General features: G+C 34.7%; 4 protein-coding genes and 1 long non-coding RNA gene across 5 annotated transcripts; 4 read left to right on the forward strand and 1 right to left on the reverse strand.

The window, feature by feature from the left end:
- Window positions 1-2,761: 2,761 nt before the first annotated feature.
- Window positions 2,762-13,235, forward strand: LOC145612195 (uncharacterized). Its single transcript, XM_081667572.1, has 6 exons — window positions 2,762-2,995; window positions 8,472-8,720; window positions 8,809-8,932; window positions 9,938-10,234; window positions 10,410-10,526; window positions 12,569-13,235. The coding sequence occupies exons 2-6, from the start codon at window positions 8,482-8,484 to the stop codon at window positions 13,028-13,030; spliced, it is 1,239 nt and encodes a 412-aa protein (XP_081523698.1). The 5' UTR covers window positions 2,762-2,995; window positions 8,472-8,481; the 3' UTR covers window positions 13,031-13,235.
- LOC145610619 (uncharacterized) lies at window positions 4,613-6,844 on the forward strand. Its single transcript, XM_081665929.1, has one exon. The coding sequence runs from the start codon at window positions 4,613-4,615 to the stop codon at window positions 6,842-6,844; it is 2,232 nt and encodes a 743-aa protein (XP_081522055.1).
- Window positions 13,236-17,276: 4,041 nt separating the features above from the next.
- LOC145610620 (glutathione S-transferase T3-like) lies at window positions 17,277-18,137 on the forward strand. Its single transcript, XM_081665930.1, has one exon. It carries the CDS (start codon window positions 17,277-17,279, stop codon window positions 18,135-18,137), a length of 861 nt encoding a protein of 286 aa, XP_081522056.1.
- Window positions 18,138-20,969: 2,832 nt separating this feature from the next.
- Window positions 20,970-23,822, forward strand: LOC145611522 (uncharacterized). Its single transcript, XR_014106396.1, has 2 exons — window positions 20,970-21,121; window positions 23,358-23,822. It is a non-coding gene; the product is annotated as an uncharacterized LOC145611522 (long non-coding RNA).
- Window positions 23,823-27,200: 3,378 nt separating this feature from the next.
- On the reverse strand, window positions 27,201-27,839 carry LOC145610621 (uncharacterized). The gene is made up of 2 exons (XM_081665931.1): window positions 27,474-27,839; window positions 27,201-27,398 (listed from the first exon to the last, which is right to left on the reverse strand). Exons 1-2 carry the CDS (start codon window positions 27,837-27,839, stop codon window positions 27,201-27,203), a joined length of 564 nt encoding a protein of 187 aa, XP_081522057.1.
- Window positions 27,840-27,845: the final 6 nt, after the last annotated feature.

The raw sequence follows: 27,845 nt of genomic DNA on the forward strand, positions 1-27,845 counted from the left end.
AAAAAATTCATCAAACTCCTCTTCCATGAGTCCCTTTTTTTTCCAGATGAAGAGGTAGGTGATGAAGTGGAGGTGTCTTGCTTTTTTTGGGAGCTTTCAATGGAGCCGGATTTCGTACAAAGCTAATGCTACAACTAACACAACAATTAGGAATTAGGACTAATTTCAGTTTAGGTTGGTTATTGTGTAATTTGCAAACAATGGCACCTGTGATTATGGTCTGTAATTTAACAATGGATGTTGATTTCCCTCCGCCCCCCCCCCCCCCCTAGAATATTGAACAATGGTGATGTATGAAACAGGTTTGGTCTTTTTATAAGGCCTATTGGTTTGAAAAATGGGTGCAGTGAGAAAATTTTGAATGTTGTTTGAAATGATTTCAAATTTTGGTGAAATGTTTGGAGGGAAAAAAGAAAGAGGCAAAAAATTTGCCCCCCCTAAAACTGACAGCAACGAAAAAAGGAGGGAAGAGAGAGAAAAAGAAAACAACAAAGTCACATGGGTCACCCACTTGTTTGGGACCACCTCTTTTCCCTCCCTTTTTAATTCCCCTGATTACATACCCCTCCACTCTAAACTCCCCCCTTAAAAGTTTTGCCTAGGAGTCCGCAATTGACTCCTTTGTTGCGAGTAAATCGTAACGGAGGAAGTATAATAAAAAAAAAGTACTAAGATTAGATTAAACCAAAAATCATATTTCGATTTGTCAAAAAGTATCACATTTTGATATAAGAATTAGACAAGTATTTGTAGAGTATTAGATATAGGCTTGAGTAGAATTTTGGCAAAACCTTTCCTATATTGTAGTATTATATTATAGACTAGATTATTGCCCCGTGCGATGCCTGGGTAGTTTATTCAATTTTAAGATTAAACTTTTTATTTATATGCCAAATTTTAAAACATATCATTGATATAAACACTGTAGTAAGAGGTAAATGCCCCTTTTGATCTAGTATATTTTGACGTAAGATACCAATTATTTTTGTAACAATATATTATAGAAATTAAAAATAAATTTTATATGAGAAAATTATCTATGTTATTCAAATTTTCTACTCATGGATTAATAATCATCTAGTAGTTTTGAAAATGAAGTAAACAACATAGTCAAAGCAATTCGAAGAAATAAATTTTTGAGTTGCACCTATTTTTATGTAATTGAATGATATTTCTAAGATAAGACCTTTTAAAACAATTTTCAGTAGGAAAAATTGCCCGCAATAATCCGACCTTTTGCCCGTCCGCTGAAAATAATCCCACCTTTGGATTATTTTTAAATAATCCGAACTTTATACCAAATCTGCTTAAAATGATCCCGGCTGACCAGTAACCGGTTGAAGAGGTAATTTTTTTAATTAAGTTTAATTTACACGTGCCACTACTTGATTTCACCAAAATTAACAAAAATAATTAAAAAAAGTAAAATTAAATAAAAAAAAAAAGATCACCACCAAAGTTTCAGCACCACCATCCCCACCACTACCCAAAACTGAGAGCCCAGAACCACCGACACTGATGCGCCGACTCGAAACCACCGCCACTAACGCACCAACTCGAAACCACCGCCACTGATGCGCTTACCAGAATCCCATCCCACCCCAGCTAACTTTACCCCAAAACCCCTTTCGAAAAATAAAAAACCCACCAAAACCCACGGCAAATCGAAAAATCAAAAACCCTGACTGGAGGTCGAAAACCCACGGCAGCAGGGATCGGGATTGGGGTTGGGGAGGTCGGGGCGATTGGAAAAGGGACCGGGGACGGGGAGGGGGCTAGGATCGGGCTTGGAAAGGAATTTTTGAGGGTTAGGGCTGGTGGTGTTTCCGTTTTTGTGGGGGGGGAGGGGATTGGTGGTTCAGGGGTGGGGGCCGGGGAGTGAGGTTAGTCGCGCGCCGGACCGGTGTGGGTAGGGGGATGACTGGCCAGAGCCGCATGGCTGGGACGACGGTGGCTTGAGTGGTGTGTTGTTTCGTGAGGGAGGGAGGGGTTTAAGGGTGGTTTCGTGATAGAGAGAGAGGTTTGAGGGTGGTTCAGGGGAGGCGGTTTGACGGTGGTTCGGGGGAGGCGGTTTGACGATGACATAGGAGGTCGGCGCACTGGAAGGGGTGGCAGGGGCGGTCAGCGCGCCGAGATTAGTGGCAGGGGAGGTGGTTTGGCTGGTGGATGGTGGCTAAAATTAATTAATTGTTACTCTAATTTTTTTTATTTTTTTTTTTGACTAATTGGGTGCCAACACGTGTCAGGTAACTTGGTATAACAAGTTAACTGATCGGTTGGGACCATTATAAAAGATCGGGGGGGCACTACAAGAAAAAGGGAAATTAGCAACTGATTTTTGCGACTACCATAATAATTAGTCGCAAAAAATATTTTTGCGACTGAAAAAGATGAGTAGTTGCAAATTTTGCAACCGATTTTGCAGTAGTTGCTATGCGGTCACTAATTAGCGACTGATTTTTGCGACTACCATATTAATTAGTCGCTAAAAGTATTTTTGCAACTGAAATAGACGAATAGTCGCAAAAAATTGCAACCGATTTTATAATAGTTGCTATGCAGTCGCTAATTTACGACACTCTTATAATAATTTGCGACTAAATTGTAGTTGCCAGTGTTAATAATTTTGAAATCATTTTTTTTCTAAAAGTTGCACTACTATTGCAACTAACACGGTTGTCGCTTATTTTTTTTTAAAACTTTTTTTTTTAAAGCATTTTTTTTAAAAACTTAATTAAGAAAGAATTAAAGAAAACCCTTAGTATGATGTCAAAACAAAAAGAAAACCCTTAGTATAATAAAGTTGTTGCCGCCAAAAAAACAAGAACTATCACTCCTTATTCCTTACGTTCGGCGTCAGTACATACTGTTCTCTTTACATCTCTGGAAATTCTCTTTACTTCTCTTCATAAAAAATATCAAATTCATCGATATTTCCGTGCGCTGAATCTCTATTGTAGTGCAGTTTACGTTCTCCACTGATCATCAATTTAAGGTTTGTTTTCTAATTCATAAGCTTAATTTTGCTTTTGATATATTAGGTTTTTACTCATGCTTTTGATTAGTGAAATTGTGGTGCTAGAATTCCGTTTTGTCGAGTTTGGGTTCAATTATGTGTGCTTAATTAAGGCTTATTTGGATCCTTTTCTGAAATTTCAATCGAGCTACTTTAGTTTTTCTTGGTAAAGAATGGATGAATCATGTGTTGCTAGTTTTTTGCGCAATTGGACAAACCTTATTTCGTGAAATTTGGTAAATGATTATGCAAATTGTTGAATTGTGTTCCTTCTGGTGAAATAGAAACTGTTTTTCTGCTATTTTCCCAATTTTATTTGGGAATTTGGGAATATATTTTGATTTTTGTCAACAATAACCAAACCCTTAACAATCTAAATATTGGCCCTGCTGCTAATTCTTTTGTAAATATGAATTTGTTGGATGAAATTTTGTAATTGGTCTGCAAATTAAGGTGGGTATTTCATTGCTAAATCTGTTGTACTGTGTGTGACTAATAAGTGATAAATCATGCTGGCAATCTTTCTATGCAAGGCTATACATCATGCAATTTGTAATTTGTGTTCATGGTCCTTTGCTTTAGTTTTCTATGTAATTTTATATGAATCCGACTTGATTTTACTCATAATTAATGGTTCTACACCATAGATTTGAGTGTGAGATTGAAAATGAAATGTCCAACTTTAATTGTAGTGCTTCACAAAGTCAAATTATATCATCAGCAAAACAGACAGGGCATCAGTTTAAATATGTGTTTCTCAGATAATAATTTATCATATCAAGTGATTTTAGCGTGCCCATGTTACCAGATTCTCCATTGGAGATTTATTTATTTATTTTTTTTTAGAGTGAGAGAGAGAGATCAACAAAAAATGAGGTGTAAGTACGTAGTATAATAGTTATAGAAATATATATATATATTTCTCATGATTTTTATTTAAAAGAGTAGACCTGTATAGAAACATGTTGAAACTCAAAAATGTAATTAGAAAAGACACTGACAATTCCTTACTAGCATACCATGTTTTTAAGATTTTCAAGCTGTACCACTTGACAAAAACTGACTTAAAACCCTATATAATATTTTTAGATTATATTTCTAATATTTTTCCTTAACACTAGATATCCTATTCTCATATTTATGCTGCTTCATATTTTGATGTATGTAGTTTCCGTTGTTCTGAAATTTTGTTCCCTGAATTGGTAAAATATATTGAGTTGTACCTATCATAGTTTTGTTCTTCTTGTTTCACTATAAGCATATGCGAATCGTGGATATCATACATTGATGCATTAAGTTTCTTTTTTTTTTTTTTTGTTCCTATTAAGTTTCTTTTTTTGGTTTCTCTATATTTATGTTGTCCCACCCAATGAATATTGAACTCTTCTTTTTCCATTGTTTCAAAAATAAAGAAAAAGGATTGTGTATACACTATATGACTTAACTGCTGCACCTTTTCTTGCTCATCTTTTTTTTGTCTTCTAAGTAATTGCCTAAATAACTAAGTAACGTATATAATAAGAATAAATTACATATATAAGAAGACTATATTACATATGTGTGTATGATTAACAATGTCGTTTAGCAGTTAGGATCATGGAGAAATTGAATCGAAAATGGATGTATGAGAGATTAGAAGGTCGACTACTAAAAAAAGAGTTCACAATTGGCGTGCGAGGGTTTATTGAGTTTGCTAAACAACACCGTGATTTTCAAGAATCTTCAAAGATCAGATGCCCTTGTTCAAAGTGTAAAAATGTTCCTTTTTTAGATGTTGAAAGTGTAAGAGAGCATTTGTATAAAAAAGGATTTCTTAATGACTACTATGAATGGGTTTGTCATGGAGAGGATTTTCATTCTTTAAAAGCATCTGATGAGCCATCGGATCCGTATGTTGACATGATTATTGATGCATTTGGTCAAGTTGATGGTGATCCAATGCATGAAGATATTCGGAATGTTGAAGAAGAACCTAATCCTCAAGTTAAGAAGTTTTTTGAGATGTTAGCGGCCGCACAAAGACCATTGTATGAAGGAAGTCGATTATCTGTTTTAGAGATGGCTTCAAGGATTACGAGCTTGAAGTGTGAATACAACTTGCCCCATAGATGTGTCAATAGTATTTCATCGCTCATTAGTGAAGTAATTCCTGATGAGAATTCAATGTCCAAGACGTACTATGACACTAAAAAGGTGGTAAAGGGCCTTGAACTTCCTCATGAGAAGATACATGCATGCCCTAAAGGATGCATGTTATTTTGGAAGGATAAAGCTCACCTTGAAAAGTGTTCGAAATGCGGGGGGGAGCGTTATAAGAAGACTTCTCGTGGAAAATGTGTGCCGGCCAAAGTGTTATTCTACTTCCCAATCGCGCCAAGGTTGCAAAGGCTCTATGCGACCAAAGACCTTGCACATGAAATGCAGTGGCATTCACAAAATCCTAGGGTAAGTGGAACACTCGCCCATCCAAGTGATAGTGAAGCATGGAAACATCTTGATAACACATACAAGGATTTTGCAAGTGAGCCCCGTAATGTTAGATTGGGTCTATGCACAGATGGTTTCTCAGCACATGGAAAATTTGGAAGGCAATATTCTTGTTGGCCAGTAATTGTTACCCCATATAACTTGCCTCCATGGTTATGTATGAAGAAGCCGTTTATGTTTTTATCCTTGCTCATTCCGGGTCCTAAAAACCCAAAAGGGAACTTGGATGTGTACATGCAACCCTTGATTGATGAATTGAAATCTTTATGGGAAGTAGGTACAATGACATATGATGTATCCACAAATCAAAATTTCAAGTTACGAGCTGCCCTTTTATGGACGGTTAGTGACTTTCCTGCGTTTGGGATGTTATCTGGTTGGACTACATCGGGAAAGATGGCTTGTCCATACTGCATGGACAACCATAGATCTTTTTGGCTAGACAACGGCTCTAAAGTATCATGGTTTGATAGTCACCGTCAATTTCTCCCACCTACACATCCTTATAGAAAAAACCGCATTGCTTTTTTCAAAAAAAGAGCAGAAACTCGATTGCCTCCTCCAATATTGACGGGCCATCAACTGTGGGAGCAGGTTAAGGAGATTCCAAAGTCCATTGATCCAAAAATTCGTTCGACAAAATCAAAAAAGGTTAACACAGGGTGGCATAAGCAAAGCATCTTTTGGGAGCTTCCTTATTGGAAAGATTTGTTGATTCGACATAATTTAGATGTTATGCACATTGAAAAGAATTTTTTTGATCAACTCATCCACACAATAATGAATGTGAAAGATACCGCAGTTGATACAGATAAGGCTCGCCTAGATGTTCAGCAATATTGTAAGCGGAGTAGCTTAGAGCCTATTGAATCTGATGATGGGAGCTTGATCTTCCCAAAAGCACCATACACTCTTGATAAAGCACAACGTAGAGTGTTGTGTGAATGGATAAAAGATCTTAAGTTTCCAGATGGATATGCTTCTGATTTTAGTAGATGTGTGGATTTGCAAGCCTGTAAGATACATGGAATGAAAAGCCATGATTGTCATGTGTTCATGGAAAGGTTGTTGCCCGTTGCAATGAGAGAACTTCTTCCTGATAATGTTTGGAAAGCAGTCACTGAAATTAGCCAATTTTTTCGCGATCTATGCTCTTACACTATTAAAGTTGATGATGTGACTCGTTTAGAAAAAAACATTCCAGAAATCTTATGCAAGTTGGAGAAAATATTCCCACCTGCATTTTTCAATTCAATGGAGCATTTGCCCGTTCATTTGCCACATGAAGTAAAAGTGGGTGGTCCCGTGCAATACAGATGGATGTATCCATTTGAGAGGTAATATACATTTTCCTAAGCCACTCCATTGTTTTCAAGTTTCTTCTATATGATTTATAATTTTACATGTGAATGAGTCAATTTAACTTATTTTGTAGATTTCTTAATCATCTGAAGAAGAAAATTGGTAATAAGGCACGAGTGGAAGGCTCGATTTGCAAGGCTTATCTTGCAGAAGAGATTTCTAACTTTTGTTCTTATTACTTTCAACCTCATGTTGATACGAAATCTAGAGATCTAGGACGCAATGTTGTTGATGATGATGATCTAGATTCAACTATACCAGAATTATTCCAATTTAGCAAAGGTCATGGCAAAGGTGTCCAAACAAGGTTTTTAGATTCGAAAGAAGTCAAGCATGCACACCACTATGTTCTTTCCAATTGTGGGGTGTTAGGAGAATATGAAAGGTACAAATTTCTATAATTGGTAGTTATTTTATGCAATTTGCTAGATAATTAACGTTTTAAGGTTTATAGGAAGTTTGAAGACTCGATGATGCAAAAGTATCCTGGTATTGACCTACATGATATCTGGAGCAAATTTTCATATGAATTTTCCAAATGGTTTCAGGATTTTGTAAGTTTTTACAATCAAGTTTCGATATATCATTCGCTAAATATGACTAAGGTTATATATTTTATTAATTAATGGCTTGAATTTGAAATTAGGTTATCGAATCTAATGAGACTGATGAAGTGATTCGAGCACTTGCCATGGGTCCGTCTAGACAAGTCAAAACATGGAGGCAATTTGACATCAATGGCTTTAAGTTTCACACCTTTGATTATGGAAAACACAAGGCAACTATGAATTATGGTGTGGGTGTAATAAGTGAGGAGGAAATTGATTACTTCGGCATTTTAGAAGAAGTCATTTAGCTGGTCTACTTGGGGACCATAAATGTCTTCAAAACCATCTTATTTAAATGTAATTGGATGGATTCAGTGAATGGCATGAATATTCATGAGCAGTATAGATTAGTTGATGTGAACCACTCTAAGAAATATACCCTGCATATGATCCTTTTGTTCTAGCACATCAGGTTTATCAAGTGTATTTTACCTCTTATCCAAGCTTAAAGAAAGATAAGAGTCAATGGTGGGCTGTTTTTAAGACTAAAGCTAGGTCAAGTGTGGATGCCCCAATCGATGAGTCAATTTTCCAAGTAGACATTGCTGAGACCCCAACCCTTTGTTCGTCGGATGATGATGATGGTGTTATGCACGAGGATATGGATGAAATGGAGGAGGACGGGTCAGGTGGTGAAGAGGAAGAACAACATGAAAAAGGTGAATGGGATGATACTGAATCTGAATCTGAATCTGAAGAAGAGGTTGATGGAGAGTTAGGATATACTGACAGCGATGACGAGGACGATGACGAGGATGATGATGATGATGATGTGGATGAAGAAGAATAATAATTTCTAAGCTTGTAGTTTTCAATGTGTTTTCTTTGTTATGGGCTTATTTGTTTGATAGACAATGTGTTTATCTTATTTGTTTGATATATGATAAATGTTTTAAAATTTGTTGATCATATTTGTGAGCTTACTTTTAAATTTTTATTTTATTTTTTTATTATGGGTTATTATGTATAAATTAATTATTGTCTTCTGATCTTTCTAGTTCTTTGGAAATGAAATCCTTCATGAAAAATTCAAAATTTGGCCGGGGAGGTAATCAAGGCGGTGTCCGAGCCAATAATCAATCGGTTGATCAAGAAAATCCTGTGGTCACACGACCGACACCACCACCTTCTAATGAACAGGTACAAGTAAATTCTAATGCTGATGTTGCTGTTGAGAATGATGTGGCACCACAAAATTTGAATGGAGTGGAACAAGGAAAGATTGAGCTCTCACCAGATGGGCTATGGTCAGTTATATTTATCTATGTATTATATTTGTTGTCTTAGTAGCTTATTATCATCATTTATGCTTGTGCTTAATCTTTCTTGCATCAGGTTTGATGACCATACTGTTAGTGGAAATGTCACAAAATCTTGGAAGGCACACTACAACCACCCATACATGAATTTTACTGAGGTGCCACTTATGGTTAGGGATCGTTGGTTCACTGAGTTTAAGGTATATTTAGAATTTGAGACATTCTCTTGTATACATTGTTCTTAAATCATATTAGCCTTAATACTGTGTTTTGTGTTTTGTATGCTGTTCCTTTTGCTTTATCATCATAGATAAGATCAATAGGAGAGAGTCCTCTCTCGCTGTTGTTGACAGCCTTCACCACCGAGGAGGCATCACACTCTAAGTTCACCCTCTGACATCCTAACTCAGTAGCCAAAACACCCCCATTCGTGCTTCCAAAGCCTCTGCCATAGCAACACGGACCTGAGCACTCACACTCTAAGTCCATGCGTGAGTGATAACAATGGCTTTAGGCCATGACTCTCCAAAAGTTTCTTACAATTTTCTGCATACCTTCTCTACTTTAGACTCCTCCTATTTATACTCCTACACAACTCATACATAATTGGACAAAAGCCTTAATTGCTAATTTACTAGTACTTGTCAATAAGCTAGAGTTACCACAGTGAAAGAGCTAATACAACTAATGAGAGATCACCTTGGTGATGTTATGGCAGCAACTTGTTGTTTATAGCATGGGAAACTGACTGCAGGACTGTGTGATTTAGTGCTGGAAACTGACTGCAGCAAGTTGTACCTGTATTTACAACATGGGAATTGTGAAACTTCAGCCTTTGGTGTTATTGTTAGTGATATTATTCTCTTGGCTAGCTCTTTCTCTAGTATTTATATTTCACAGGTTGGTAAAGATGGCAATTGTGTCGTGCCTTTATTAGCTAGAGGTAGCATTTTTTTTTGGTGAGATGAGAGTATGGTTAGAAGAAGTGCCACATTGTGCTTGTAATGTCGTGCTGCTAGATTTAACTAGCCTAGAGTAATATTATGCTCAGATTTTATGTATAATATGCTTTCTTGAGTTAAAATTATAAGCTTTACATGTATAATATGCTATTTTGAGTTAAAATTATTTATGTATAAAATTATTTATGTATAATATGCTATTTTGAGTTATAGTTATAAGCTTTACATGCTAATTATGTGCAGCGTACATATACTTGGAGAACTGAGTTCGATGCTAAGGCTAGGAGAGAATTTGACAAAAAAGCTGGGGACCGACTTAGGGGAACATTGAACCAAGTTTACAAAATGCCTCTCCATAAGGAAGTTAGTTTCATGACTGACAGTGTGCGAGCTGAATTCATAAATAAGCGTAAGCATCCTGATTTTCTGAAACGTTCTAACCAAGCAAGAGATAATCGGTTATCTGGCCAAACATTAGAGAAGTTTGACCCTGGCCATCGCCAAGGTAGCGTATCTACTCCTCAAGTGGTTAAAAAAATGGTAAGTGTATGATTTTAGCAGCAATCTTATGATTTTATATAAGATTGAAGCAAGTAGAAAACTTTTAGCCACTAAGAGATGACAATAACTAGTCTTTATTACAATTGCTCTGTAGTCTATGTCCCCTATTTTTTGTTGTATTTTTTTTAGTGCTAACAACTTCTTCTTATACAAGGCAAAGAAAAAGGATGGAATTTTACCAACTGCTGCTGAAGTTTATGAGAGCACTCATTCTGTTTGTGTGGGCAATGATGAAGTTGAATTGATGGGTGACAAGTCTCAAAAAGTCATGGTATGAGTATACTTCTATATTTTGCTAAGATTACAAAAAAAATATATATGGTAGTTAATGTTTGGAGATATTATAGATTGTTTATTTGTTTGTGTGATTGAGTTGGAGGATGAGAATGATTTGCCGGCATTAATCATATGATTAATGTGGTATGGCACAATATTAATTGAGACAGGTATATTTGAAGCCATACCCTATAGGAGGGGATTCTTCAATTTACAAAGGAGACTCTGCCGAAATTTTTACTAATAACTGCTTACATAAATTATTTTGCTATAAGTGTTGCATTTTTTATTTTAAAAAAAAACAACTATAATAAAAAAACCCATGATCCTCTGTTCCCAATAGTTGTACCTTTGTAATCTGGAACATCTATTAAGAGGTAAAATGACACTTTTACCCCTGATTCTCACATTCAGGAATTTCCAAACCATCACTACCCACCCTCAAATGAGTTTGACTACCCAACGACAAGTCTATGAAAGGAATATACATTATAAAAATTACCCAGCAATTAATCATGCCCACCAAATTTCACCAACACAAACTTAATAGCCATTCTGAAACGAAAAGCTCACCTTGGGTTATAATTATCAAAGAAAGCAATACATATCAAACCGCTGAACACAAATCAGGGATAAAGAAAACCAGAAGATCACTTTCTGCTACATCAAAACCCAGGACAGATTAACTCTTTATAACACTAACCAATTGATTACCTTAGTCTGCTACATCAAAACCCAGGACAGATTATGCAGGAGGAAAAAAATGTTTGTGGCCTCCTGATTACCTTAGTCTGGTATTTTTCCCTGAACCAGCAAAATTTCAAATGTTATGCAGCCTATCATTTTAGTTATAAGAAAGACTATAAGATACCAATTGATAATCTAAGAAGATAAACGGGCCAAACAACTCAATGATACCAAGCCAAAATGAGAAGCAGAATTGACATCCAGTGAGAAGACTGAGAACCTCAGAAATACTCTTATCCCAAAAACAGCAAACTACTACTACACATTAAAGCTTTTAGCAAGTCTTAACATCAAACTGAAGATCTTCAGCATGCCAATTAATCACCAGACTTACTATGTTCTTTCTTATAACCAAAAGAACATAGTAAGTCTGGTGAGTCTTGAAATCAAACTGAAGATCTTCAGCATGCTAATTAATCACCAGACTTACTATATTCTTTCTTATAACTAAAATTATCAATTTAGTTTAGTGAAATCCTGCAAATATTTAGATTAGTTGATCCAAAATCTAAAGTTTTAACATTAGCTAATTAACTATTTAACTTGTGGTCTTTTGCAACGAGGCACGACAATAGCAACAATAAAAACAAAAATTCCTAGTTTTGTCACAGTAACACCATCACATCAGCAACAAGATAAATGTATCAACTTCAAACAGATTATAAACAAAATTATAATAAAAGAAATAGATAATCCAGAAATTAAAAAGTAAATATTAAGTTTAGAAGCATACTGGTCCAGACACTTTGCCTGAAGTACCCTTTTTCGTCACAGACCGAGCTGAAGTCGAATCCTTCTGAGTTGAATCAGCAGCAATTTGATTCATCTTGACAAATCCATTAGCCCTGACTGAGATACTCTTAGGCAGAGCAACACGAGCATTCTCCTCCTTACAATCCTCCTTTTGACTCTTCTCATTCACAGTTGATCGATTCTGATTATTATTGCAGATTCTAATTTAAGAACTTCATTTACATTATTTCTTATTCCCAAAAGATTGTCAGCGTCCCCCTATTCAAATCCAATTTTTAGATCCTTTTATAATAGGTCTTGGTACTCTGACTGTACTTGTATTCATGTTCTTGCATCATTGATGGGTAATACTCTATTAGCTGCTCTAAAGTAACTAAATTAAATTGTGTTTTAGAAGTCCAAACAAGTTTTTATCCCGGACGATGTCCCGAGTCATTGCTTGTATTTTTATTATATTTGTTTTTTTTTAAAATTGTATTTAGTTTATTTAAGTTTTAACATTTGAGATCATAGTTACTAATACATATCTTAATGCAGAGAGAATATATGGAAAAACTTGAGGAATATAAGAGCAAAGGAATTGAGATAAACCCCGATAAAGCCTACTTGGAGGTTGTAGGTGGGCAAAAGAAAGGAAAAGTCTACGGTTTAGGGAGTGCTTCACAAATGTATTACAAGAGTGATCCTACTTCTCAATCTACTACTTCATCTTCCACTCCTTCCATGATTTCTCAATTAAGTTCTCAAGTTGAAGAACTAAAGAAGATGGCAGAAGAAAACCATAACAAGGTAGAAGAAAGCCAAAAAATAGCGGCAGAGAGCTTAAAATGTGCTAAGGAATTCGTCGAAAATCATGAGATCGAAAAAGCTACATGGAAGAAGGAAAAATTAGCTATGCAAAAAACATTGCAGGAAATGACATCACTTGTAAAACAAGTTTACTGTCCTCATAAGCTTCCTACGCCTGCAGTCACCCGCTCTCGTGATACAACTAAATGATTTTTATTTTCTTGGTGGTAATTTTATGAACAACTGGTCTTTTACATTGTCATTAATTCTTGTTTGAAGTAGCTTTTTTTTTTATATGGGAGGTGACTTTTGGAACAATTAGTCTTATGAGTTAAATATTGTTTTTTAATACATTGATACAAAATTGATTGATATTTTGGATATTTGAATAAAATTAACATTTTGGTTATTTGAATTTATGTGTGGGTACCTTTTTTGCTTTGTGATTAATATTGGTCGTCGCTTAATTATGGTCTCAAATATTGATAGTTAGTCGCAAATATTTAGCGACTGCAAATTTGGTTTAGAGACTAATTGGTTAGTTGCAAAATCATTAGTCTCAGTAGTCGCTAATCTGTCACAAATAATTAGTTTTGTAGTCGCAAAAATTTGGTCTCGTATGTAGTTGCTAATCCGTCGCAAAAAACATTAGTCTCAATAGTCGCAAATCCGTCACAATAAAATTAGTCTCCGTAGTCGCAAAAGTTTAGTCTCGTAGTCGCAAAAATTTGGTCTTGCAGTCGCTAATTCGTCGCAAAGGTAGTCTTAAAACATCATCTCTGTAGTTGCTAATCCGTCGCAAATATATTACGACGAACAATAATTTAGTTGCTAAAATTTGAAAGTTAGTCACTAAATGGTAGTTGCAAAGGCGTTGCAAATCTGTCACTAAATTTGCAACTGTTCAAAAATTAGTCGCAAAAATGGATTTGCGACGAGGTCTTTGGCAACGAACCAAAGTAGTCGCAAATCCGTCGCAAATCCAGTTTTGTGACGGATTTGCGACTACTTTGGCCGTCGCTAATTACCCTTTTTCTTGTAGTGGGGGGGTAAAGGTGAGATTATTAAAAAATAATCCAAAGGTGGGATTATTTTCAGCGGACGGGCAAAAGGTCGGATTATTGCGGGCAATTTTTCCTTTTTATTATATAAAAATATTCTGTAACAGACCTATAAACTATCTATGGAAAGTTTTAATTTAATTTGTACATACGAAATACTATAGTTGCATGAGCCCTCATGAAATATGAACTTGCTTAATGATTTTTAAGTACATAGTATAGCTTGTACATGTACAGACTTTAGCATAATCTTTTAAAAGAAGACATTCTGAACCTCCGATTTGCTAATGGTGACATGGTGTTACTTATTTCTTGCATGAGTTTCATAAAATTGGTTTGGTAAGAAAACTATTCCAAAAAAAAAAAAGTCAACTATACACTAATTTCTTTCACTTGGAGAAATATTGAACATCTATACATCAACAATTGTTTTAAAGTCTTTAACAACTTCATCAGGGTCGTTGTAGACTTGTAGTATAGTAGTAAGTATCCAGGCCTGTTTTTCGGGTGATCCAAGTTTGATCCCGCCCGGCCACGGAGTAGTAATAAAATTGTTTATCAAATATTATTTATAAGATATTTATTTTTTTTAAAAGTTACAATCTATCTTATTCTTATGGAAAATTAGAATTCCTATTAGAAATAAAATTCTAAACTTTTTTATCCTAAAAATGTATCTTAAATTTGCTTATCTAGCATGAGAGGTGTCAATGTATAATATGATAATTTGTTACGTGACGCGACACTTGGCGAAAAGTTAGATTGTCAAGTGTCGCTATCTTGTAACCTGGCTAAAAGTTTAGCTTTATATATAAGTTATATGATTTTTTTTTAATAAAAAAATATTACAAAATAAAATCAAAAAGTAAAAAAAAAAAAAAAAACCTAACATTTGGTCGAATATATCCAACTTTTCATTTGTCTAATCTACTAATTACTTTTTACCTTGCCCTCAAAAAAAAAATAAAAAAATAAAAAAATAAAAAAATAAATTACTTTTTACTTTTTTAGGCGATATGTTATTAAACTTCTCAATATAATACTTCGTACATAGGGATGTTAGTTGGGCGGATCAAGTAGGAGACCCGCCCAATCCCCGCCCCACTAAGGCGGGGATGGGTCTCACTTTGGCGGGTGGTGGGGTGGGGATATGGATAAAAACCAATAAATCATACCTGCCGTGGGTGATGGGGCGGGGTGGATTTTAAGTTGTACCCGGCCCATCCCCTCCCCACCCATCCCACTTCGTACCCGCCCTATCCCCACCTCATACCCACATCTATATATCTTTAAAAGCAAAATTATATACTTTTATACTATTTTATAAAATAATTACGTGAAATAAAATATTAAGGGTTTTTCTAAGTTATGCCCCCAAACTTCTTCGGTTTCTAAGCTGTGCTCATGCTTTTCAAACATCTAAGTTGTGCCCTCAACCTTATTAATTTTTATTAACAATAACCTTTGACGTTAACAATAACTTTTTTTTTTATTATTTTATTTTCAGATTTTTAAATTTTTTATAAAGTATTAAACTAATTAGAACGGAACACGTGTAAAATTAATAACGCCACGACACCATTGTTGATGAAATAACTTAACTTTCGTTAATGGATATGGATAACAAAGGGTTATTGATAAAATATCGTGACGTGGAGGGTATAGCTTATAACTTTGAAAAAGTATGGGTACAGCTTAGAAATTCAATAACATGGGGGGCATAGCTTAGTAAAACCCAAATATTAATTAAAATACTTTGTACTACACTTATATTATAAGCAAAATGTGTGTAATATTAAGGTTTTTTTTGTTATTATAATCCGTATTAATTATGTAGGATTGTGTATTTGAGAGACGAAGATTAGGTGAGTATTGGGCGGGGATTAGGCGGATCTTTGCTGGGGATGGATATCCAAGTGGGGGGTGGGGCGGGGATGGTTTTGGAGTTGTACCCATCGGAGCAGGGATGGGATGAATATTGAACCTGTCGCGGGGATGGCATGAGGATGAGGATGAAAATGTTAGGCAAGGAGAGGGATGAAAAGGCCAATATCCGCCCTGCCCCGCCCCGCCCTGCCCTGCCCCATTCACATTCCTATTCTTACGTAATTATTTTTTGACGGCAACTATCAAAGCATTATTATCCATGCATTAATTTGACCAAAAATAAAAGACATTGAAAGTTGAAACCCACCCAAAAAAAAAATTAGGACTAGCTTGCAATTTTTGAAACTAATAAATAATTAGCTTAGCCGTTGGAATTGCATAACGAAATTAGCTGGGCAAAGCTATTCGCTTAGCTAAGCGAATTCGCTTAGCAAATTGTGCCAAATAGAACAAACAACAAATAATTGCATCGTGTATCTCACGCTAACAAGAAATTCTTTGCGTGATTGTCAGACGCCATATTGCATTTCTCAAGTTGCATTTCTTTTTTTTATGTAATTTTAATTATATTTTTATATTTATATTTATTTGTTTTTAGGTACTTTTGTCATTATCCTATACTAGTTGACTACTTTTGCAGCTTTTATATGTGAATTCGTGTACTACTTTGTAGGTAAATTGTTATATCTTTGTTATTGTATACATAAAACTTGCAGCTTTTACGGTGCTATACTGCTATTTATCAACTTTTTTTTATTTTTTATTTTTTGTTTTTACTTTTTCAATTTTGGTTTCAAGATTTTTTTGGCACTATTCTTCACTTTTAGCATGGTTGTTATAGTAATAGAGTACTAGAATTGGATATAATATTCAATTATTCATATACTACTTTATAGACTATTCAAAAATAAAAATATTAAAATAATTAAAAAAACAGAAATATACTACTTTGTATAGTACTTCGTATATGATAAGAACAAATTAACAAACTTTTAGTGGATTTCAACGTATTACATGTATACTAACTTTATCAACCCTTTTATTTCAAAATTAATGGATTTTTTTCAACTTTATCAACCCTTTTATGTTTTATATATATATAACCACATTAATAACACACCTTTCCACAATTAGTTTTAGCTATAGAGCTCGATATTGAAAGTTTTTTTTTTAATTTAATAGTGTATTCAAATTAATAAATTTAAGGTTTTCAAATGGATTATGATGATTCATTCACCCCATATTTCAATTGTTTAAGAAATTCTCAAAACATTGAAATTCAAAACCCTCTATCAACACCTCTAAATTCATCAACACCTCAGACTTCTCCAATCCGACCAGCTCACCTTAATAATCCAACAATATATATTAATCAACACAATGACATTTCTACAAACCCAAGCTTTCAAATGAATTATCATTCTAACTATTCTGGTCCTCTAAGGCCAGGTAGTCATCCAACCCGTCCAATTTATTCACCCCATCCGAATCATTCAAGCGAGTCATTTATGACGTATGAAAATTTTAGAAGGGATACCATAGGGGGGTCGAGCACACAAGAAGAGTCTCTTCCTTCAAGATTGGGTGATGAATCTCAAACGTCTCAAACTGAAGCAGACTCGGAAGAGATCAATAATCAATCCGAGCACATAACTAGTAAGTTGAAATGGACTCAAGTAAAAGATATTGATTTATGCAAAAGTTGGACAACAATTTCGAAAGATCCGGTGAAGGGAAACGATCAAACTAAGGATGTGTATTGGAAAAATATTGGTGAATACTATAACCAGTGGAGAAAAGAAGATCCAGAGATACCCGTTGAAAAAATTGCAAACCACTGGTACAAAATGAGTGGTGATGTAAATAAGTTAAATGGGTACTACATACAATTAAAAGAAAGTCACCTAAGTGGTCATAATGAAGAAGACATTATCAACAAGGCCATGGAACTATTCTCAAGTCGTAACAAAGATAGAAAATTTCCTTATTTACATGCTTGGCAAATCCTTCGGAATGATCCTAAATGGCAAGAATTTTCTCGAAAACAAGGTGGTCCGTCCAAGAAATCAAAATTTGTTAGATCATCTGCTAGTATATCTTCCTCCTCTCACCACGATACAACTCAAGCTGACGATGTACAAGTGCTCGATGGACGTCCAATTGGTCAAAAGGCTGCTAAAGAAGAAGCAAGAAGGAAGAAAAATAAGAAAAATGCAAATGAAAATATTGATGATACATGGACTAAATTTGAGGATCTAGCTAAGAAGAGACTATCACTAATGGAGGATCACATTCGTCAAAGTGATTTTGAGATACTATGTAAAGATACTTCGAATATGGATGAAAGAGCAAGGAAAAATCATGAATAAGTATGCGAACTATTAAGGGCTAAGTATGAATGTCTTAATAACAATTAACAAAGTAGTTTTTATATTTATAATGTGGGTTAATAATCTCATTTAGCAAATCTAAATTTACTGATGTTTTAGAGAATAAATATAGAGACATGTCTATGTAGTAAGTTTTTAATTTTTTTTTTCTATTCTAGAGGTTGATTATGTTTAAGAGTGTGACAAGCTTTATTAAATTTTATTTAATGAAAGGTATTGATTTCTACTTCTTTGTGTGATACTATATATAACAATCAATTTGATAATAACTTCTTGACCATTTTTGTATTGAATGAAATAATTGATTTAGAAAAGATATCAAAGTTTTGATGCACAACCTTTATGGTTCATTGTATATGTCATTACCCTTAACTATATAGTAGTTCCACTACAAATCATTATAGTTTTATGATATATTTGTCATATATATATATATATATATTATTTATTCTTTAAGCATGTTGTTTCAAAAAAAAAAAAAAAAAAAAATCTATTTACATGTACGTAAATCCTATTAAACATAATCTACCAAACTACCAACTTCATTTGTTTCCAATAAAATAGGAAACAAATTTTGATTCTTATCATAATTTGTTAGATAAGATAAGTGTTCCGCCTAACTTTGTATATTGATTGGACTAAAACAAAACTAAAACCACTACCTATGCTACTTAATCGTGAAACCAAAAAAAAAAAAAAAAAAAAAAGAAAAATTATCTTTATGCATGTTGACTTAATTTGAGGTAATACACCAATTATGAAATTCAAACAAGCAAAATAATCTAGCCGTTATTATTTTATTGTACTTTTGAACAAAAATTTACTAGCTTAATCTTTATTAGTTTAGAGTAACAATACTATATATAACACCATTAATTAAAACACAATTAGTAAAGTCTTTCAAAAAAAAAAAACACAATTAGTATATATATACTTTTTTAAAATTTCAAAATACAAACTATATACATTATGTCTGGAAGTTCTAATATATCAAACAACATAGATTGGAAAAAATTTTGGTCTGAGGAAATTTTCGATGAGTCATATGAAGAAATGGGACGCTACCTAATAGAGCAATACCAAAATCCCCCTAGAGAGTATGTACCTCGTGATCGTGAAGGTGGTGCAAAAAATTTATATCAAGATTACTTCTCTACTAATCCTATATACCCGGAGCAGTTATTCCGTAGAAGATTTCGAATGAGAAGAGAATTGTTTAACCGTATTGTGGAGGCCCTTGGAAATCATTCGAAATATTTTACACAGAGATTTGATGCTACAAAAAGAATGGGATTGTCTCCCCTTCAGAAATGCACCGCTGCTATTCGCATTTTAGCATATGGTACTCCTGCTGATGCTGTTGATGAATACATTAAAATTGGTGAAACTACTGCAATAGATTGTTTATTCAAATTTTGTCGTGCTGTAATCGAGGTATTTGGAGATGTTTACATGAGAAGACCCCTACAAATGAAGATGTGCAACGGTTGCTTAGAATGCATGAGGAGTGTCATGGTTTTCCTGGAATGCTTGGTAGTCTTGATTGCATGCATTGGGCATGGAAAAATTGTCCAACCGCATGGAAAGGACAATATACTCGAGGTGATTATGGGTATCCAACAATTATGCTTGAAGCAGTTGCCTCAGTGGATCTTTGGATATGGCACGCATATTTTGGTGTTGCGGGGTCAAATAATGATCTTAATGTTTTGAGTAGATCAAATTTATTCCAAGAGATGTTGCAAGGACGAGCTCCAGAGGTTCATTTTACAATTAACGAAACAGAGTACAACATGGGGTATTATCTTACAGATGGTATATATCCCGAATGGGCGGCATTTTTCAAGACATTCTCACATCCCAAAGACCCTAAGAGGCTACTATTTAAGCAAAAGCATGAGAGTGCAAGGAAAGATGTAGAACGAGCTTTTGGAGTACTTCAATCTCGTTTTGCAATAGTTCGTGGACCTGCACGATGTTGGCTAAACGCAAGCTCCATGATATAATGGACGCGTGTGTTATTTTGCATAACATGATTGTTGAAGATGAAAGACAAGACATACGCTAGAAATTTTCCTCGAGACGATTTTACACCAATAATTGTCGGTGATGTTGTTCAAGGAAACCCTCTAGATTTTCAAGCATTTCTTGAAAGAGATGTAACCATTAGAGATAGACAAATGCATCATCAACTTAAGGCTGATCTAGTGGAACATATATGGAGTTGTTTTGGCGGCCAAACTTTTAATTGAGTATCGTTTATTATTATGTTTAACTTCTTAGTTTTCTTTTCATTGAATGTCTTGTATATCTTGTTTACGCTATTGTTAGAATAATGTTGTACTTTTGCATTCCAAAAAATTATTTCATTGTTAAGTCTTCATGTTTTGAATCGAATACTGTATTTTGAAATAATTGAATGTTTAAATTTTTTATTATACGAAATTATTAATTTGAAATTAGCAAAATAATTGTTACGATACCCTACCTATTATACCCCAAAAAAAATTACTGTAGTATAAAACAAATTAGCTAGTGTGTATAAAAAAATTTAATAAATAAATAATACTTGTAGGAATTAAAAAAATTGAATAAATAAAAAAAATTATTGAAAATTAGCTTAACCATTGTGTGATAAATTAGCTTCAAGGTAGATTAGCTTTGCAATCCTAGGTGGCATGGCAAGCTAATTTCACAATTAGTTTACCATTGGAGTTGCCATTACGTAATTATTTTTTGACGGCAACTATCAAAGCATTATTATCCATGCGTTAATTTGACCAAAAATAAAAGACATTGAAAGACTGAAAGTTGAAACCCACCCAAAAAAAAAAAGGCAAAAATAGGAAATAAAAGCGAAATTCTAGAAAATTCTTTCAGACAAAGACAACGTGCTTGAATTGTCAAACAAAAGTCTTTATCGTCTCCTTCTTCTCTTCATTCTCTGCAATTTACAACCAAAGGTGCGTTCGCCCATCTCTCTCCCACTTTTTTTTTTTAAAAAAAATTTATACTACGTATTTTTTTTTCAAAATCTTTTGGTCGAATTACAAATTTTCTTGCTATTTTTGATGTTATTGAATGGTAAAATCCATCGCCTGCTGCAAATTTTATTAGGATTATAGATAAGAATAGTTAAAGAATGAATAATCGATTGTGATTGATATCTTGCTGCTCTATTCTTGGGATTTGATATAATATTTAAGGGTTTTATGATTGATTGATCTATTGGGGTTTTGCTGGTAAAAGAAGCGAATATATGGAAAGATAAACTTAATTTTAGTGATATTTTTTTTTAATTGATGGTTTCAAAGTATGATATTATTATTAGGTTTAATTGATGTTTATATCTCAATTTTATGATGTGGGTCTGTTGGTATATATGATCTACAGTGGTTTAATATCGATGTGTTGTTTGTTTTCTCAAGTTTGAGTGGGGGCATATGAATTTTGTTTGTTTGTTTGGATTTTTTTGATGAATTGAGCAAAAAGTTTAGCAGGTCGTTTTCATCGAAAAAGTTATCAATAATTGATAGGGTTCATTCTAGATTTAGTCATGGAAGGTAGTAGAAATAAGGTATCGAGACACTGTAGTAGGTTTTTATCACATTCATTTACTCCTATTTTTAGTTGAATTTGGGTTTTAGATCATTGCTTGATGTGGAGGAAGATATTGATTGATTTCTTGGGCGTTACGGCTTCTTTCCCTCCTCAATTGAATTTCCTTTTCATGAGCAAAATGATCGACTTTCTGTGAAAGAATTTTTATGAACTTGGACAATATATACACCATTGCGAATTTGGATGTACTTATTGATTGCCTGGCCTAGGTCTAACCGTCTAAGAGTGGAGGAATAAGAATTATTTTCCAGGATCAATTAAAATAGTTGGTCTATGTATTTTGATCAAGTTGTTTATAAAAAAATTGTAAAAGTAATTGCTCAGTATTAATTTCACTAAAATTTCCCCAATATTGATCATTTTTTTTTACTACCATTGATACATTATCACATTTACACTTCCTTTGTTCTATTCTTTGTTTAGCTTGATTAGTTCCCAAGTGGCACAAATAATGGCCTATACGCAATAATTATTTGTGCTTCCACGATCTGAGGTGGAAAAGAATTAGATGGTTTACTTAGTGCTTTTATATATGTGCTGCCTAAGAACACCTAAAGGTGTGTGGACTTATATGTAGTGTGCCTAGTACTCGAATTAAGTTTGTAGTGCCAGCTTGTGCGGGTTCATGAACATTTTCTATAAGGCTGGTCTATTCTGGTATTTGTGAAGACTGAAGACAATCAATTGATTATCAACAGGTACTTGGGATTAAGGTCTTTTCCTTGGATAGTTAGGCTTGGCATTTATGGTAATAAAGGGTGCCACTCTTTACTTTTGCTTGTGGTTTAACTTTGTTTTTGATTGATGGTTATTTTAAGCTGATAAAAACTATTTTGAACTGTTTCTGTAAGAGTTTGTGCAGGTAATTTGATTTGATTTTTGTTTTATATATTTTTTAAAACAATGATTTACCCTGGTTGATTTATCTTGGTATTGTGGGTATTATAATTATGAAGTTGTTGGTGATTCTGCTTGCTGTACTTGAATCATCCATTTTGAATGTTCTTGTACAAATTTAGCCTCATATACTTGCACAGGCAAGTGTGAAATATAACAACCTCAGCCAAGTGCTTAACGTCTTAAGTTACTAGGTATCTGAGCTTGTACTTTATTGCTCTGCTTGTAAGTCCCCACTTTGTGATCCACCTTTATCAGTTGAATTGTTTCAGAAGTTCTTTGCAAAGTGTGTTATCTGATTGAACTCCTAGAAGAATAATAGGTTTGTGAAAATTGTTATTTATGCATTTATGTTATTTATTATTATCCTATAAGTTGAATCGGCCTCTTTGCTACCTGCGGAAGATGTGATATATTATCTGTGATCCCAGTAATCACTATTGCTTTCATTGTTTCCTTAGAGATTTTTAGTGCATTAGTTAATGTATAAAGAAATTATAATAATAACATATGAAAAAAAGTATAGGGGTGTTGCAATTGTATTGTGTAGAAAATCTTCAATCTGTATGAAATGAGAGTGTTTATCTTCATTTAACCTGATGTACACTTTCCATAATTGAATTTGATTTTGTGTGTTGAACTTATTCAATGATTGATTTTGATCTTTCCTGTTTTGTTCAGGAAGTAAAACAGACTGTGTATGGCTGAAAACCCATCACTTGGCAAGGAGGTTTCTTTGGACCTGGCCAGAGAATTGCTTATTGCAATTTCTGAGTCTCTACCAGAAAAACTCGAGTCCGAGTCTCTACCCGATATTCTCAGTTCCGAATTGGTCAAGGAACCTACAAATGATCATGGTGCTGCTTTGGTGACAGGTACGGATAAAGAAGAAGAGCTTAGGTCAGAATTGATCTCGATCTCGTATGTACCTTCACCGGACAAGATTGCACTTCCAGCAAATGGTCATCTATGAATCATATATTGATAGCACAAATGATGTATATTATATCTTGTTGGAAAGATATAGTTTACTGCTTTAGCTTTCTTTGACTAAATCTTGAAAGTTTGACCATTAGATATGTACATTATGTGTTATTGCAAGTTGTGTATGTTTTGTGTGATATGATAAGATTTTTTTTTTTGAAACAGTGTGATATGATAAGATTGTTACATTTGATTTGGTTCTTTTTTGTTATACTTCTATGTAATTGCGAATAAGCAATTCTGGTAAAAATTCTTGGAAATTAATTATTTATTTGCTACTAGAAATGCTTCTTTTACTCGGTCTTCTCTTCAAATTATATATATATATATATATATATATATATATATATATATATATATATATATATATATATATATATATATATATATATATATATATTTTATTCGAAAGAGGTACAAAAGACCAAGCAAAATAAAAAACAAGCAAAACAACCAAACACCTACTTAGGGGGGTATAAAGCATGGCATAGCCACACCCTTAACGTCCTCTAAAATACGACTAAAATCTTTCGGAACATTATTACTATATTCTAGATGAAAGTCTTGAACAACTCCGCGGTTGGCCAAACAATCTGCCGCTCAGTTACCTTCTTGATACACATGAGCTGCTCGAACTTGCCATCTTGGATCATTCAACAGCTTCCTACAGTAGAGTATGTCATGAACGTTTTCTCCCCTAGGCATCTCTTGCTTCTGTAAAACTTGCACACAAGAGAGGTTGTCCATCTGCACCCAAGTTTCTGTATTTGCAGATTCTGAGCAAGTTCCAAGCCCCTTGTTAAAGCCATGACCTCTGCTCTAAAGGGCGAGCAATAGCCAAAGTTGCTAGCAAAGGTAGACACAAGCTTCACTATATAGTCTCTTATCAGTGCACCACCTCCAGCGGGGCCAGGGCCTCCTTTGGCTGCACCATCACAGATAAGCGCATACCATCCATATTCTTGAGTTGTCCATGCAATATTAGCTTGAATCTTCATGGCTTTGCTTGAATTTTCTTCCTCAATTAAATATCTCATTGCTCGTCTGGCCTCCTCATACCGCACATGTAAGAAAGCCATAAAATATAGGGGGAATTCATCACGCCTATTGTGTACAAAACAATTGGGCCACCTCAAAATCCACCAAACCGTAACCCAAAATAAGTCACCCAACTCTCTTCATCATGAGTATCAGGATTCTTCATATTTTTCTCAATCCATTCCTTTAAATTACCCTGATAAATTTGATTAAAGACAGAAGGAGTAAGAGTTTTCCTCCAGATTACTCGTGCTACAAGGCAGTCACGCAATATGTGGATGGTGCTCTCCTCTTGCGCCTCACATATATAGCACTTTGGATCATCCATGACATTGCGCTTGAACATATTTAAATTACCAAGAATCCGATCATGACAAGCCAACCATAGGAAGGCTCTAATTCTTTACTGGACTAGGGCTCTCCACACGATATCCCAGCACTCATCATCAATTACGTTGGTTTCATGCCTCATGATTTTTTAGGCAGAACGAATGGAAAATTTCCCTTGCTTTCCTTCCTTCCAGTAAACTAGATCACCAACACTCGAATCAATGCGATGTTCATGATTTTGAACGACCTTGAGTGTATTGGGATCGAGGTAATGTGCAAACTCGTTCCATTTCCAGCCAAAACCCTCTTCCCACATTTCACCCACGGTTGCTCCTGCAATTTCATCTGGAAGATTTTGAGTCACCAAGTCACCGAGGGGTTGATCTGTACACCATTTATGATCCCAAAAGAGGGTTCTTTCACCATTTCCTACTCCCATCTCGGTACCTTCACTTACGAGTCACACTCAAAGAAGCTTAGAACTCCCAAGTAGGCTCAAGGTAAGCCCGGTAGCACTTAGTAGCATGCGTTCCAAAGCCAAAATTATCAAATAGAACCCATAAATCATCATCGATCCCCAACTTTATCATGCTATATTAATGGTAGTGCCGTGAGGGCCTATAGGTTCTTTTTCGGAAGGTTTGCCATGTAGGCTTGTTGGCTTTGTCAACGAAACTTGTTTTAGGAATGGGAAGGGATTCAAGGTTTTGTGATTGAAGGGAAGATGTGTTTGAGGGTGATGGTTCTTCTATAGAAATGTTTGTTTTTCTTTTCTTGGTTATGGAGGTGATGGCTTTCAAGTATTTAGACATGATGATTCACCAAACAATCACAACCAAATTACAATTTCAACTTCTTAAACACTCCAAACCACCAATCACACCTTGGTTCAACCAACCAACTTCAATCACAACCAATAATACCAAAAACCAACTTCACCAATTCACAACAAATATCCACAAATTAGCTACAAAAACATCAAACTACACAATGTAAGCTATTATCAATCAACAAACAACACAAATAATCATCCAAAATTCAAAATAAATCATCAAAATCACAAAAGTTCATACTACTACTATTCACAACCATGAACAATCTAATACTTGCAACTATATGATATAATAATTAAATTAAGAGTAAAAGAAGATGATTATACAATAAAAGGAGCAAGATTGAACAAGTTATGGCCATCAATTCCCTCAAGAATGAAAATCCCCCAATTAGTTATTCAATGGAGGAGAGAGAATGGAGATTGAAATGTAGGAAAGTAGTGTGAATTTTGTTGAAAATGATGAATTTGTAGAAAGATTTGATGATTTTTGGATGAAATTTGATGAATTTGTGATGAATATGATGAGCAAGGAGTAAGGGTTTGTGCGGTTATGGTGAGGGTGAGAGAGGTGCGTTCGAATAGTGACAGGGATGAATGAGAAATGAGGAAAAGAAAGGGGAAAGAAGAAAATAAGAGGCACGAATGCTCCAGGGGCGCGCCTGCGCTACACCCTGGCGTGCCCGCGCCCAAAGATAGCGCGCCCGTGCTGGTGCCTAGCGCCCCCGCACCATCCAGCTCTACTTCCTCTTGCTTCTTAGTTGCGTTCATATGTGGGCTCTTCGTTCAATATCATCTAGGGGCTATTGAACCCATCAAATATGGCAGTTTCAAGACATGATGACAGTTGGTTCAACATCCTAAAATAATGATAGCACCACAATGAACCCACCAAGCTCAAACTTTCTTTTATTTTAAATACTATTTTCCCTATCTTACCTCACTAAAATTCTTACCCTTTTACCTCAAAATTTGATAATTTCGAACGCAATCACATAAAAAACCGCAAAACACCTTTTCCATTGCTCATGCTCACTTGAAGTAATCCAACTCCAAGAATTCAACCTATAAATCCAAACAAGTAGAAAAGTGAAAGAAAAGATAATAAAAGAAAGAAAACTAAAGAAAAATAAAAATAAATAAAAAGTTAGAAATCTCCGAGTTGCCTCCCAGGAAGCGCTTGCTTATGTACCTAAGCTCGACCCTTCCTCCAAATCATGGAGGGTCAAAGAACACCACCTTCTTCAAAGTGGTGGAAAGTACAAATTCTTCTTCAATTTTTAGCGAGTCGCTTGATGAGGCTTCATTTGATCACTCCTCAAAGCAAGCCTTTCTTTGTTTTACTTCATTCTCATTCTGTTTTTCCTATAAGCTCTTGATTTTTTCTTTGCCTTGTTCCTCTTTGTAGACGGTTTCACACCATCCACAATCTTAAGATCATCGTCCTCCTCTTGAGGGTAGAGCTCAAACCAATGAGGAATGTCAATCTCCTCCTCGTCCATGAGCTTGGGAAACTTCGTTTTCTCTTCACTAATCTTCTTGCAATCAAAACTCAAAAGCACATCATCACAATTCTCAAGAATATTGTTAGTTGAAGAATCAATCATGCAAACATTATCAATGGAGCGAGGGGAATTAACACACATGATTCCTTTCACAAGGGACAAAGATTTATGCATCGGTTCTAGCTCAAAACTTTCCTCATTGTTACCAACTCTCAAAGTAATACGGCCTCCCTTAACATCTATCAAAGCTCTCGAAGTAGCTAAGAAAGGACTTCGTAAAATGATAGGAATGTGGTCATCTTCCGCAATTTCTAGCATAATGAAATCAATGAGGATAGTGAATTCTCCTATCTTGAAGGGAACATCGTCAACTCTACCCTTTGGAAAGTTAATGGATCTATCGGCCAATTGAAGGGTCATGTTGGATGGAAGAAGCTCACCTATCTTAAGTCTCTTGAAGACGGAATAAGGCATGATGCT

The sequence above is a fragment of the Chenopodium album genome, chromosome 24, assembly GCF_948465745.1.
Source record: "Chenopodium album chromosome 24, dcCheAlbu1.1, whole genome shotgun sequence".
In the NCBI taxonomy this organism is placed as follows: domain Eukaryota; kingdom Viridiplantae; phylum Streptophyta; class Magnoliopsida; order Caryophyllales; family Amaranthaceae; genus Chenopodium; species Chenopodium album.